Source organism: Amphiprion ocellaris, chromosome 19 (assembly GCF_022539595.1).
Source record: "Amphiprion ocellaris isolate individual 3 ecotype Okinawa chromosome 19, ASM2253959v1, whole genome shotgun sequence".
Classification (NCBI taxonomy): Eukaryota; Metazoa; Chordata; class Actinopteri; family Pomacentridae; genus Amphiprion; species Amphiprion ocellaris.
This window is the reverse complement of record NC_072784.1, coordinates 757,974-769,420: the sequence shown is the minus strand read 5'-3', so window position 1 is coordinate 769,420 and position 11,447 is coordinate 757,974. Positions and strand designations below refer to the sequence as shown.

General features: G+C 38.3%; 1 protein-coding gene across 3 annotated transcripts; it reads right to left on the bottom strand.

The window, feature by feature from the left end:
* Nucleotides 1–257: 257 nt before the first annotated feature.
* Nucleotides 258–10,248, bottom strand: LOC111562459 (apoptosis regulator BAX-like). Of its 3 annotated transcripts, none has more exons than XM_023260981.3 (6): nt 9,968–10,248; nt 9,637–9,667; nt 5,193–5,357; nt 4,929–5,067; nt 4,341–4,445; nt 258–3,655 (listed from the first exon to the last, which is right to left on the bottom strand). In XM_023260981.3, exons 1-6 carry the CDS (start codon nt 9,993–9,995, stop codon nt 3,518–3,520), a joined length of 606 nt encoding a protein of 201 aa, XP_023116749.1. In that variant the 5' UTR covers nt 9,996–10,248; the 3' UTR covers nt 258–3,517. The 3 variants fall into 3 exon arrangements, with proteins under 3 accessions (XP_023116749.1, XP_035799738.1, XP_054861380.1); XM_035943845.2 differs by lacking the exon at nt 9,968–10,248 and adding an exon at nt 7,270–7,330 and having other exon boundaries at nt 9,637–9,654; XM_055005405.1 differs by lacking the exons at nt 9,637–9,667; nt 9,968–10,248 and adding an exon at nt 7,270–9,629.
* Between the last annotated feature and the right edge of the window lie 1,199 nt (nt 10,249–11,447).

Sequence of the window (11,447 nt, the reverse complement as noted above, 5' to 3'; positions counted from 1 at the left end):
GAAGTGATGAAGAGAACAGAGGAGGAACCGCCCAGATTTACCATCCAGGAACAGTTAAGTAATTTCCTGTTGAACTTATGTATGAGCTTCATCTGAATATATGATTGGCTAAAACTGTGGCCTATTGACCGCAAAGGTACTGCAAAGTAGCAATATATTCTAAACTCCCACCATGGCTTTTAAAGGGATCCATACAGATTACAGAACAAAGTTTTAAATTCCATGGAAATATCTGGACAAAATAAATCACAAGTATATGCATAACAATGAAAAGAATGTTTATTCTTTTTATATTCAACAGCTTTAAGAAAAATTTAACAAAGATCAGAGGACCAAAGATCCATGTTTACATGCAATCAACTAAACAGTTTAAACTCCTTCATCTTGTTTGCTCCAATCAAATACAGTTTTACTACTATGTCCTGACAGTGAAAACTTAGCACAGAAAGCAACTTCTTCAATAAATATTCCCCAAAACACACAATTAACTAGCAGTGGCACATTGGTAACTCACATACTTTTCACAAGAGCAGTGCTGTTCCACAGAGAAGACCTGAGGTGGACATCTTCAGCTTCAGTCACATGCACTGCAGTGATCTCACCTCTGAAAGATCATGTAAACAATAAACTTGGTTCCTTTTAGTCGGGTCCAAAGACAGAGCTGACTCATGTTTCATTCATGTCTTTGACTCAATAGCGGCTTAATGCAGAAACTCAGAAGTACAGATTTAGTTGTTTGGACTTCATCGTCTGTGTAAAATGTCTTTGGCTCCATCCTGGTTACTGTTGGCTAAAAACTACAAGTAAAAGAAGCTGGTTTTTAAAGATCTTAGGAACTAAACACTGTCCTCCAGGAGTCCAGCTAAGCAACCTGCTGATGTTTATGAAGCTGATGGAGTTTATGCTGACAGATTTTATCATATTATGTTTATATTTTCCAACACTCCGGTGAACCTAGAAAACTTCAGACTTAAAAACCAGCCTGATATGTCTCATAAAAATATAATGGTCATAAATAAACCAATGATTTATTGCTTGTGCAAATAAGCTGTAATACCTATGACAGTAAAACAGTGCAACACATTTAGATAGCATAGTTTTAAAATTTCAAGGACATCATTATTCAAAAACTACCGTGGTTTTAAACAAAATAAAGGCAGCAAAGCAAATTACCGCGCAGCTTTAAAATCTGCAGGTTCTAGCCTCTAGTTTCATGGCAGTATGTGTTTGTAGGAGGGACAGTAAAACATGACATTTTACTGGCAGCAACGAGTTCAAAGATAGAAATCTATCCTTTGTTTATTACTTTTTCATATGAAAAATCTTTATTGACTGGAGAATTTCATTTGTAGAAAATGTTCAACTACGTACAGATATCAGAGTATAATTACGTACGTCTAATTTATGCTTGTGACTCTCTCACAGTAAATTATTCTGTTTTAAAATGTACAGTTTGGTGCATTTTCATTACAGTAGAGAAAACTAAATAAACGCTGAATTACTGCATGATTTCTTCTGATTTAATGCATGAATTAATGCAGGGTGTATCATGAATTTCTGCTGTTCTGAATGAAGTGATTTTATGTGATAAATCCACACATAACGGATCATCAGTTTAGGAATGTTAACTCAGAGTTCAGATAATCTGACATGTAGCCAAGCTGGATTTCAGCTACATAGAACCTGATTCTCAGACCACAGAGGAACAGTACCATTATTCACAGAAATAAGCAGTTTCTTTGAAATCAAACTGGCCGGCACATGCAAAATGTTACACAATAAAACATAAACACAGTTATATAAATGAACCGCAGTGGAAATCCAGCTAGCTTGGTTTCATATCAGTTCATGTAGACTATCAGTCAAAAGTCTGGACACACCTTCTCATTCAGTGCTTTTTATTTATCTGTATTATTTTCTACATTGTAGATTAATACTGAAGATTAACCTGTTTTTGTTTACAACATAATTCCAGATTTGTTCCTTTATAGTTCTGATGCCTTCAGTATTAATCAGCAATGTAGAAAATAAAAAAAAAACATTGAAACTTTTGACTGGTCGTGTATGTGACAACTGAATTAACATTACAAACTGATGAGCCACTAAGTGTGAAGTAATGGTGGCTGATCACTAATCTGATGCTAACTTCTGCCTACCTCACATCTGAGCACATGAACTTCATGTCCTGTAGCAATGAATGAATGATAAAAATGAGTGCTGCTAGTTGTCAGACTGACTAAATAAGCACCTCTTTCCTCCATGAACTAGCAGCTCTTCCAGCTTCTCTTTTAGTCTAAACAAGAAGTTCAACCCTCGTGTCGCCCTGCGGGTAAAATTGACTCGTTTTAAAGTTTGAAAATGTGAAAAAAAAAATATTTTCACAGTGAAACTTCTGATGTCCACATTTTCAACATTTCTGGGAAATTTTTGAACATTTTTTGGTGGAAAAAAAGAAATTCTAAAAATGTTTCTTAAGAACATTCACAAAAAATCAACCAAAATCCAGCGAATTTCGCTGGATTTTGGTTGATTTTTATGTGAATGTTCTTAAAGAAAATATTAGAAGTTTTACTGATATGTATGGAATCACTTCAGATATTTTTAGGTTTTTTTGGAAGATTTTTATTCATTTTTTGAAAATATTTACAAGAATTTTCTGGCCAAATTTGGGGGATTTTTTATTTTTTTTAAATAAAACTTTCAAGGGAAACTTTTCAGGAATTATAGGAATTTCTTCCTGAAGGTTTTGCAAATTTTCAGAAATTTGGGGAATTTTTTTGGATTTTTTTCAGACAAGGAAACAATATTTTTTGTGCCCGTAAATGAAGACAACAGGAGGGTTAAACAAACAAACACTTAGAGGTTCAGTATTTTTCATTCTAAAAACAAAGCTAATTCTACATCAGGTTTCAGAATGAATGCTGTCTTGCTGGTGGTACTGATCTATCGACGGTATCACATATGAGAAGACTTTTCAGTCCCTCTGGAGGTCTCCCTCAGCCACAGAGCAGAAGCACGATGACACCGGATCGACTGGTTCACGCCACGATTGAGAAACGAAAACCGATCAAATGAAGGAATCCCTGCGGTGATGCATTAAGCTGAGAGCTTTAGTGCTGCTATCTGCTCACTGCACTGAAACCAGAGGCCTTCATACAGCTCATAGGGACATTTCTGGAGGTTCTGTCTTGTGCTTCCTCCATCTGAGGGCAGCGCAGTATACAGACTGTATATTACAGTTAACATTTCTAGTTTGCATAGATGACATTATGGAAGGTAGTAAAATAGAGCATCTGAGTGGAAAACGTTCCTAAAACTCCCTGGATTCATGTAAACCATTAAAAGTCAACATGCTGCCTTTGGTAGGCACGCTGTCATCAACGATAGGATGAAAAACAAATGATTTCTAGTCAGCTACAAGTGATCCATGTCTGGAGTGTGAGTGTGTGTGTGTGTGTGTGTGTGTGTGTGTGTGTGTGTGTGTGTGTGTGTGTGTGTGTGTGTGTCAGCCTCAGGGTTATTTGGTAAACCTCCAGGTAATGAAGCTTCCTAAAGCCAAGCCGGAGATGAAGATGATGATCAGGCCATAGCTCTGAGAGCTGAAGGAGGAGACGTGCTGAACTGAAGCCACCGCCAGATCTGAGAAGCTGTTGATCTGTGGAGACACACATGAACACACATAAACACACAGTTCATTTTAACTCAACACTTCCAACAACTAAGAACCACAGGAGCTTCCATTACAAACAGGGAACTACTTCCACTGCATCTGAAGAACCACATAGATTAGAAACAATTTACCGTTACTAATGATACGTTCCGTGGTGTGTTTAGTAGATAAGTTAGGTTGTGTTTTTTTTCTCTCTTTTCCCTGTTCCCAGGTTACGCTCGGTGGGAGTGGCTAGGTGCACCTGTAGTTCCTTCCAATCAGCAGGGATGGTTGAAGGATGAGCCAACCTGATCATCGTGGCCAGTGGACCAGATCAGCTGCCAGAGTGTGGTGTTGCTGTTGGTGTCTCACGTTCTGCTTAAGGCCACATGTCTAATAAAGGACTGTGTGATAGTGTGACCAGCTTTGTACTTACGAAGCTTGCTTTGTGTTGAATTGTGTTGTGTTTTTTTTTGTAATCATTTTTGGTAAATAAGTTTTCTTTTGTGGTTGTTACACAGTCAGTTTTCCTGCCTCTTTATCGGTTTCTTCTTTATATTTGTTACTCTCCTCAACCCCTAATTCTCGGGACATAACACAAATAAATGATGAGTGTGAGTTCGTACCTCAGTGCAGATGGTAGAGAAAAGTGCCCTAAAGAAAGCAGAAACAAAAAGAAAGTCCAACGTACCCATCCTCCATGGTCCCGAATCCAGCCGAGCAGATTATTTCTGAAGAAGTCCACTGTCCACATCAGGACATCCCTCACTGACTGGGGGAGATGAGCCTCCACCATCTGATGGACCAATAGACACAGAGATGAAGTAGAAGTTCAGTAATAGTGCAGAAAGCAGCTGATGTCACTCATTAGAGACACGATTCCTCTCTCCACACCAGCACAGTAAAAAAATCTGAACAAAATGTAGAAAAAATTTTCAGAACAACAAAGGAGCTCATAGATTAAACTCCTCTGGAGGAAACAAGTGTGGTGAAAAGCAGTTAAATTACTGCTCATGCAACTAAATGAAAAAGTTAAGTGCACCGATTAACGACTATATAAAGTCACAATTTACTGCAGCTCATCTGACTAGTGAAACAAAAACAGGTGAGGAAGAGACTTACCATCTGGATTCACTTTGATGGAACTACTGAAGCTTCAGCCTCAGCTGAACTTTAACCATAGGTCCAAAAAAGACTACCAGAGTAATAATTATTAACTGTACACATTATTCTGTATCTGTTAAGCTTAATGACAATCAGAAAGAGAAAAACAACCCACCTTGAGAGCCAGTTTGCCGGCAACATAGAAGAGCACAGCAATGTTTTCCCAGGTGATCCCGTGTTCAAACACTTTGTCTGTAACTTTCTTGAATCTGTCCCACTTGGAGCCGGGGCCACAGGCCATCCCGTCTATCGCACTGCAGCGTGAAGGGAAGGTGAGAAGGCCTTGAAAAACCTGTCCTGAAAACACTTGAGAATACCCAAAAAGTCTGTCTAACTTCCAACATAAGATGTGAAATAAAGTGGCTGTTCTGAAACTCACTCTTGGAACTCCTTGTCGTCCTTGACTTTGTCTCCAACAATACGGATCATTATGCCCAGCTGGTTCACTACCTTCTCCTCCTGCTCGGTCTTCAGCTGCACAGCCAGCGGGGTGAGAGGAGGGACGTCCTCTGAGGGGACATCCTTCAGCTCTTCCTCGATAACCCTGGAAGAGAACAGTCACGTAAAGCACAGGCTCTCACCCAAATGAATCACTAAAGAGGCACAAATCTGCCGTGTGAAATTTACTCTGTGATCACTCAGGCGGCTCAATGTGGACGGATTTATACTAACATAGCTCACGAAAACACAACAACAACACAGATTTGGCTGGCTGTGTGGAGATAATCTATTCTGAACAACAAAATATGTTTATTTCCGTCTATTGTAGATGCATCATTTCAGTCTCTTGCCAGTGGACCTGCAGAAACCTGAGCATAACATGCAGCTACTAACAGCACCAACAACAATCCACGTTACTGTCTGAAAGGAATCTATCTCCATCATTATCAGTAAAATGACTGCACACTACTGAAACAGCATTTAACAGCATTTATTTACTCTGTTTGTGTGTTGTAATTGTGTTATGATCCACTCTCCCTTCTCTACATTAATGTGTGGTCACAATTAGTCAAATCCTGCAGATGAAGGAGGCCTGCTGTACCAGGAGGAGGAGAGGCTTCCAACAACCAGCAGTGTTTGAATCAATGAGCTGCAGATATTCCCCTGCATATATAAATACAAATCACTGTCACAACAGAGTCCATCACTGTAGTACATTTGCAGATTAATCAATAGCACTGCATTAAAATAACAGGACATAACTATGCTGATAAAAATGACTGAATCAATATTTATGGAGACAGGAACAGTCGATCACTTCTCATACCTTTATGGACAACAACACTAAGATGATGCTACTGACATGACTGAAGATCAACATGCATCTGCTCGGCAGTGGAGATGATGTCTTTTGCTATATTTTGGAGTCATTTTGTGTTAGACACACGGTCTTGTGCCCTAATTAGCTAAACATAACCAGAACTGTTTGGAAAAGGACGTTCGATGTTTGCTTACGGTCTACGGTCCAAACTGTTCATGTCAAAATCTATTTAAGTCTTTGTTTCAACTGGGATGTTTTCTAGCTGTTGCCATCAGCTTTAGGATGGTAGCAGGGAAGGTTTTAGAAGCTGTCAGACACTCTTCTACATTATTAAACATGTATGATCTGTTAACTCACATGGCACATTTTCTGACTTCTCTTCTTACATTGTTCAACCACATGGAGCTCACACTAAACATGACCACCAAACCCCCATACGGTTTGTCCAGTGACCATTTAAGATAATTATTTAATTATTATAACAGGAATAAAAGAAGAAATAAAAGAAGCCTTACTTTGTGCAGTAGCAGTGCTGGATTTAATGCTCTATTTACACTCATTATGAAAGTATTACACTAGTTTTAATGGGCTTTTTTCTCATCCTGTTTCCTATATTCAGCCTTTCCTATTGAAAAGTATGCAGCATCTGAGTTACTAAACTTCTACAGAAAGCATTAAAGCCAAACATCATGAGTTTAAATGTTTTCATTTTCATTTCTGCATTCCCTTTGTTTCTTCCTCTGTTCTAACATGCACTGAAAGCTGAACTGTCAATTGTAATACATCATTACACCCCAACTAAAAATGTTAGTGAAGATTAGTAAGTGTGAATGTGACAGATTTCCTTTCTCTATATCTCCCCACTCTGTCCACACACAACAAACATGGCAGCAGAAAACATTCAGCAGCACCTTCTGATTTCTAGCTGTTGCTTCCACTGGTTAAAATGCTGAATATTGGGACAGCAGGTCTAATCAGATGCCGCTAATTAACATTAATTCAGTGGATAAAAGGCAGAAGTTGTCTGTTTGCGTTCGTGTTCTGAGGTTATTTAGGTTTCTGTGTGAGCATCAAACCATAAGTATCCAGCAGGTATGTTATAGTACATCACTAATGATGACATCATTGTATATCTTGACATGACTAGACTTCATGATATTATCACATGTTGGCCAACTTACATAACTGAACTCACATGTTTGTGTCAGTTTCAACCCAACAGCTTCACTCATGACAGGTTTCATAACCTGAAAAAGCTGTAGGGACAAACAAGCAACTTCCTGTAAAAAGACAAAGATTAGCAGATGGATGGATGCACCGGTGACACTTTGATTTAGTGTCATTCCAAATAAGAAATTCAATTAGAACAAACCACACAAACCAGTCATTGGAAAATGTCCCAATAAATCTTCACAAGAGGATGGTAAGGTTCAGAATAAGATGCTCAGCGTGTCAGATCAGGTGATTACAGCACCACACATCTTTAGATGGATTATGTTCATTTTGTCGTTTCTTACTTTAGAATAGCATTACTTTTATTTCGACAACTCAATAAGGAAAGGATGGTTTTATCTTGCTGACGTGTTTCAACTGCATCTGCAGTCTTCTTCAGAGCGTCAGAGGACGTGTTGATGACGTGTGATGATGTCTCCTTTTTTTAAGGACCATAAAAATAAAGACATAATCAGCATTCCATATATCTGAGGGACAACAGAACCCATACATCCCATAATGAGAAAACACAACATCAACACAGCAGTAAAACCACATAGAAAACTCCAGCAGCTATTAGTCGATTCAAAAGACAAAAAATGCAACATCATATATGAAACTCCATGTAAATCATGCGATAAAACATACACTGGAAAAACTGCATCAACACGCCATCACACATCATCAACACGCCATCACACATCATCAACACGCCATCACACATCATCAACACGCCATCACACATCATCAACATGCCATCACACATCATCAACACGCCATCAACACGCCATCAGACTGAGGAAGAATGCAGATGCGGTCGAAACATGTCAGCAAGGTAAAACCATCTCTTCCGTACTCAGTTGTCGGTTAAAAAAGCAACATTATTCTTTACCACATCTTGGATGTGACATGCCAGACTAGGTTCCTAACTAATCACAGCTGGACCTTTTTGAAGCCTGCATGCCAGAGACCAACCTCCGGAAACAAGAATGAAAACAGACAGTACTGTTCACACCAGCGTGTAAAAAAGCTAGCATCATGCAAACCTGGCATCAGCGAAATGTTTATCCGTGCACCATGAATACCCTAAGGCTGGGTATTTCCACTGCCTCTTCCTGCAGTGTGTCCAGTAACAGCACAGCATCAGGTGGAGTTTACTCTGCATGCTAACTTATTTGACAACAACCATGTCACGGACTTCAAACCTGCTTTGAATCTGTGGGGACAAATCTACCACAAGCTACATGTTAGTAACCATTTAGACCTGGTATTACCATGCATAAACATTAACAGATGATGATTCTAGTACGTCCTGCCACTGTCTATGACGCCCAGAAACTATGAACCTTCCAGACGACACCACACCCAGTCCTGTCAAAAGAACACAAAGCTCACAGACGTTTATCATGTATCTTATATGAGTCATAGATTCAACACAAGGTTTATGAGGGGTATGGTTTACCATAAGAGGGTAGCAGCAGTTACTGTAAAATGAAACTGAAACTAGTTTTAAAGAAGGAATTTAACATCATGTAGGAGAATTACAAAATGTATAATAACTCACTTAAAATCCTCAAACACAGGAGTTACATTCAGGAACACAGGAGTCGGTGTGTTTTATGATACACTGGGCTGAGAGACCAGCCTTCTAGGTCTGAGGAACAGCTGGTAGTTATTTTAAATGCTGCTTAACATGACCTTTATTTTCTTAGTCATACACTCTAAAATGAAAGAACACAGTGTTAAAGCACATTAAAACCAAAAGTATAAGTGAACTTTGAGTCCAAAATGCTCTATTATGGACATCATACAGAAAAAAGCAAAGCATCACATTTATGAATATGAAGACAGCACTTTGAGATTAAAAAACTATTTCAATGAATACAATCTCGAAGCTGTTGCTGCTTTATTTGATATTCTATCAACTAATTAACCAGTTTAGATTCAGATATCAGCACAGGATCCTTCTATCTTTTTATAATGTTCAAATTAGGGAGAAGTTTTTCTAATATTGGTGAACACTTGTTGATTAACAGACGAGTAACAACTTAATGAATCAACAATTTTTGGAGTTTTTGTTTGAGTAATTAATTAAAAAACAATGAAATACGTGATTTAACATAAAATCGGCTGCATTTGTCTGCTGTAAGTTTATCCTTTTTTAAAATTAAATTAACTGATGAAGGAAGAAATATTCAAGAAATTAACCAACAATAAAAATCTGTTTGTTTCAGCTTTTAGTACAATAAAAACTAACTTTAATTTAAATTAAAACAGTAATAAACACTTGGTTTGGGGCTGGCAGACTTTACTGTGAGGAAAAACAGCTGGAAAGTAAAAAGGGACTCACTGTTTGATCAGGGCTGTTCCTATTCTCTCGTCTGTGGAAGAACAAAAACAACCAGTCAGACACAACAACAACAAAAACATCCTAAATCAGGGGTGTCCGTGGACCAAAAGCGGTCCTCTGGAGGAGTCCAATCCGGCCCTCAAAGTGTAAAATGTGGAACCTGGACTAAGATGATTTTTTACTGTACTGGTCTAAAAGCATCGTAACGACAAACCAAACGGGTGTTTCCCGGTAAACAGCCGCAAGGGACGTAAAATTACAACAACGAAAACACTCAAAATGTCAAGTTAGGTTTGTTTAATCAACTTTAAATATATTTTATGGAGCTTACCGGACATTCCGTTCCCCTCAGACGCCATCGGTTGGAGAAATAAAACGACTTTAGTGAGTTAGGAGGAACTTTTCTGCTGCAGATAAACTCTGGATTCCTTCTTCTATGTCACATAAAAACTGCGTTTGAAACAAAAAACGAATTTAACTCATATCAGTCGGTGTTTCTTCGTGATAAAAGCCCACAAACTGTGAGAAACTCATCGCAGGAGGAGATATTAGTGGGAAGAGGTATTTAAGTCCAGAGGGAGAAAAAAGTAGACGGAGCACTGAGGGCGGGGACAGAATCTGTACATCACTGAAATGCATCCGTGTGGAAACAGGATCCACGTTTCAAAAATAGACTGTTCCACTCATCTATTTGACCCAGAACGACTTGAAAATGATCCTTCATTACGGAAAATTAGTCCAGAATGACATGAAGTTTGTCCTAAGTGACTTGAAAATTATCCCAAAGATACAAAAATGATCCAAAATTACGAGAAAAGATCCAAGCTGACAAAACCTGTTGGAATTGACAAGAAAACTGTCCAAAATGACTCAAAAATTGTTCAGAAGGACTTTAAAGTAATCCATATTCACGGAAAATTAGTCCAGAATTACATGAAATTTGTCCTAAATGATTTGAAAGTTATCCAAAAGACACACAAATGATCCAAAATGATAAGAAAAGATCCAAGCTGACATAAAACTGTCCAAAATGACTCGTAAATTGTCCAAAATACTCAAAAATTGTTCAAAATGACCTGAAAATGAGCCATGATTACGGAAAATTAGTCCAGAATGACATGAAATTTCTTCTAAATTGCTTGGAAATTATCCCAAAGACACAAAAATGATTCAAAATGACTCAAAAATTGTCCTGGTCAATCTATAATCGAGGGACTTTTGAAGTCCATGGGATATGTCTGCATACATGTCTGCAAAAAGTTTTTTATGTTTATTGTGATCATGCCTTTACAAATTCCATAATTGTTTACTTTGGAAACAGTCACTTATTAATAAAAAATGACTGGATATCACCAAAATGTCAACTAAATAATCATCTGTCTACAGGAAATACAGACGTTATAGGAAATTAAGTAATTTAGTAATGTTTTTTTGCATTCTGTCAAGTGCAAAGGTGTTTAGTGGAGAGCTGGGTGACATGAGTTGTTTTCGGTTGGTTGAAAACCAGACGTGCTGCTACATTCTGAATCATCTGCAGAGGTTTGACCTGCATGAAGGGAGGCCTCCAGTAAGGAGCTGCAGTAATCGATGGTGATATGAGAGACCTGGACCAGGAATTGAGCTTCATGTTCAGTTAGGAAGGGCCTGATCTTCCTGATGTTGTACTGGGAGAATCGATACGATCGAGCAACAGAGGACACATGAGTTTTAGTAAACACATTCTTGGAGGATTTGAGACTTTGAGGGAATCCTCGTCAATGTGGTGAGTGCAAGGGTTAACGAAGGGCAGTAATCAAATCAAATTAATCATT

What these genes read in the sequence shown, in the direction of transcription:
- LOC111562459 (XM_023260981.3), bottom strand. Translation starts at nt 9,995, where the DNA reads ATGGCGTCTGAGGGGAACGGAATGTCCG. An exon ending in GACGACAAGGAGTTCCAAGA is followed by an intron (nt 5,068 to 5,192) that starts GTGAGTTTCAGA and finishes TTCACGCTGCAG; the next exon opens with TGCGATAGACGGGATGGCCT. An exon ending in TTCGGGACCATGGAGGATGG is followed by an intron (nt 3,656 to 4,340) that starts GTACGTTGGACT and finishes GTGTCTCCACAG; the next exon opens with ATCAACAGCTTCTCAGATCT.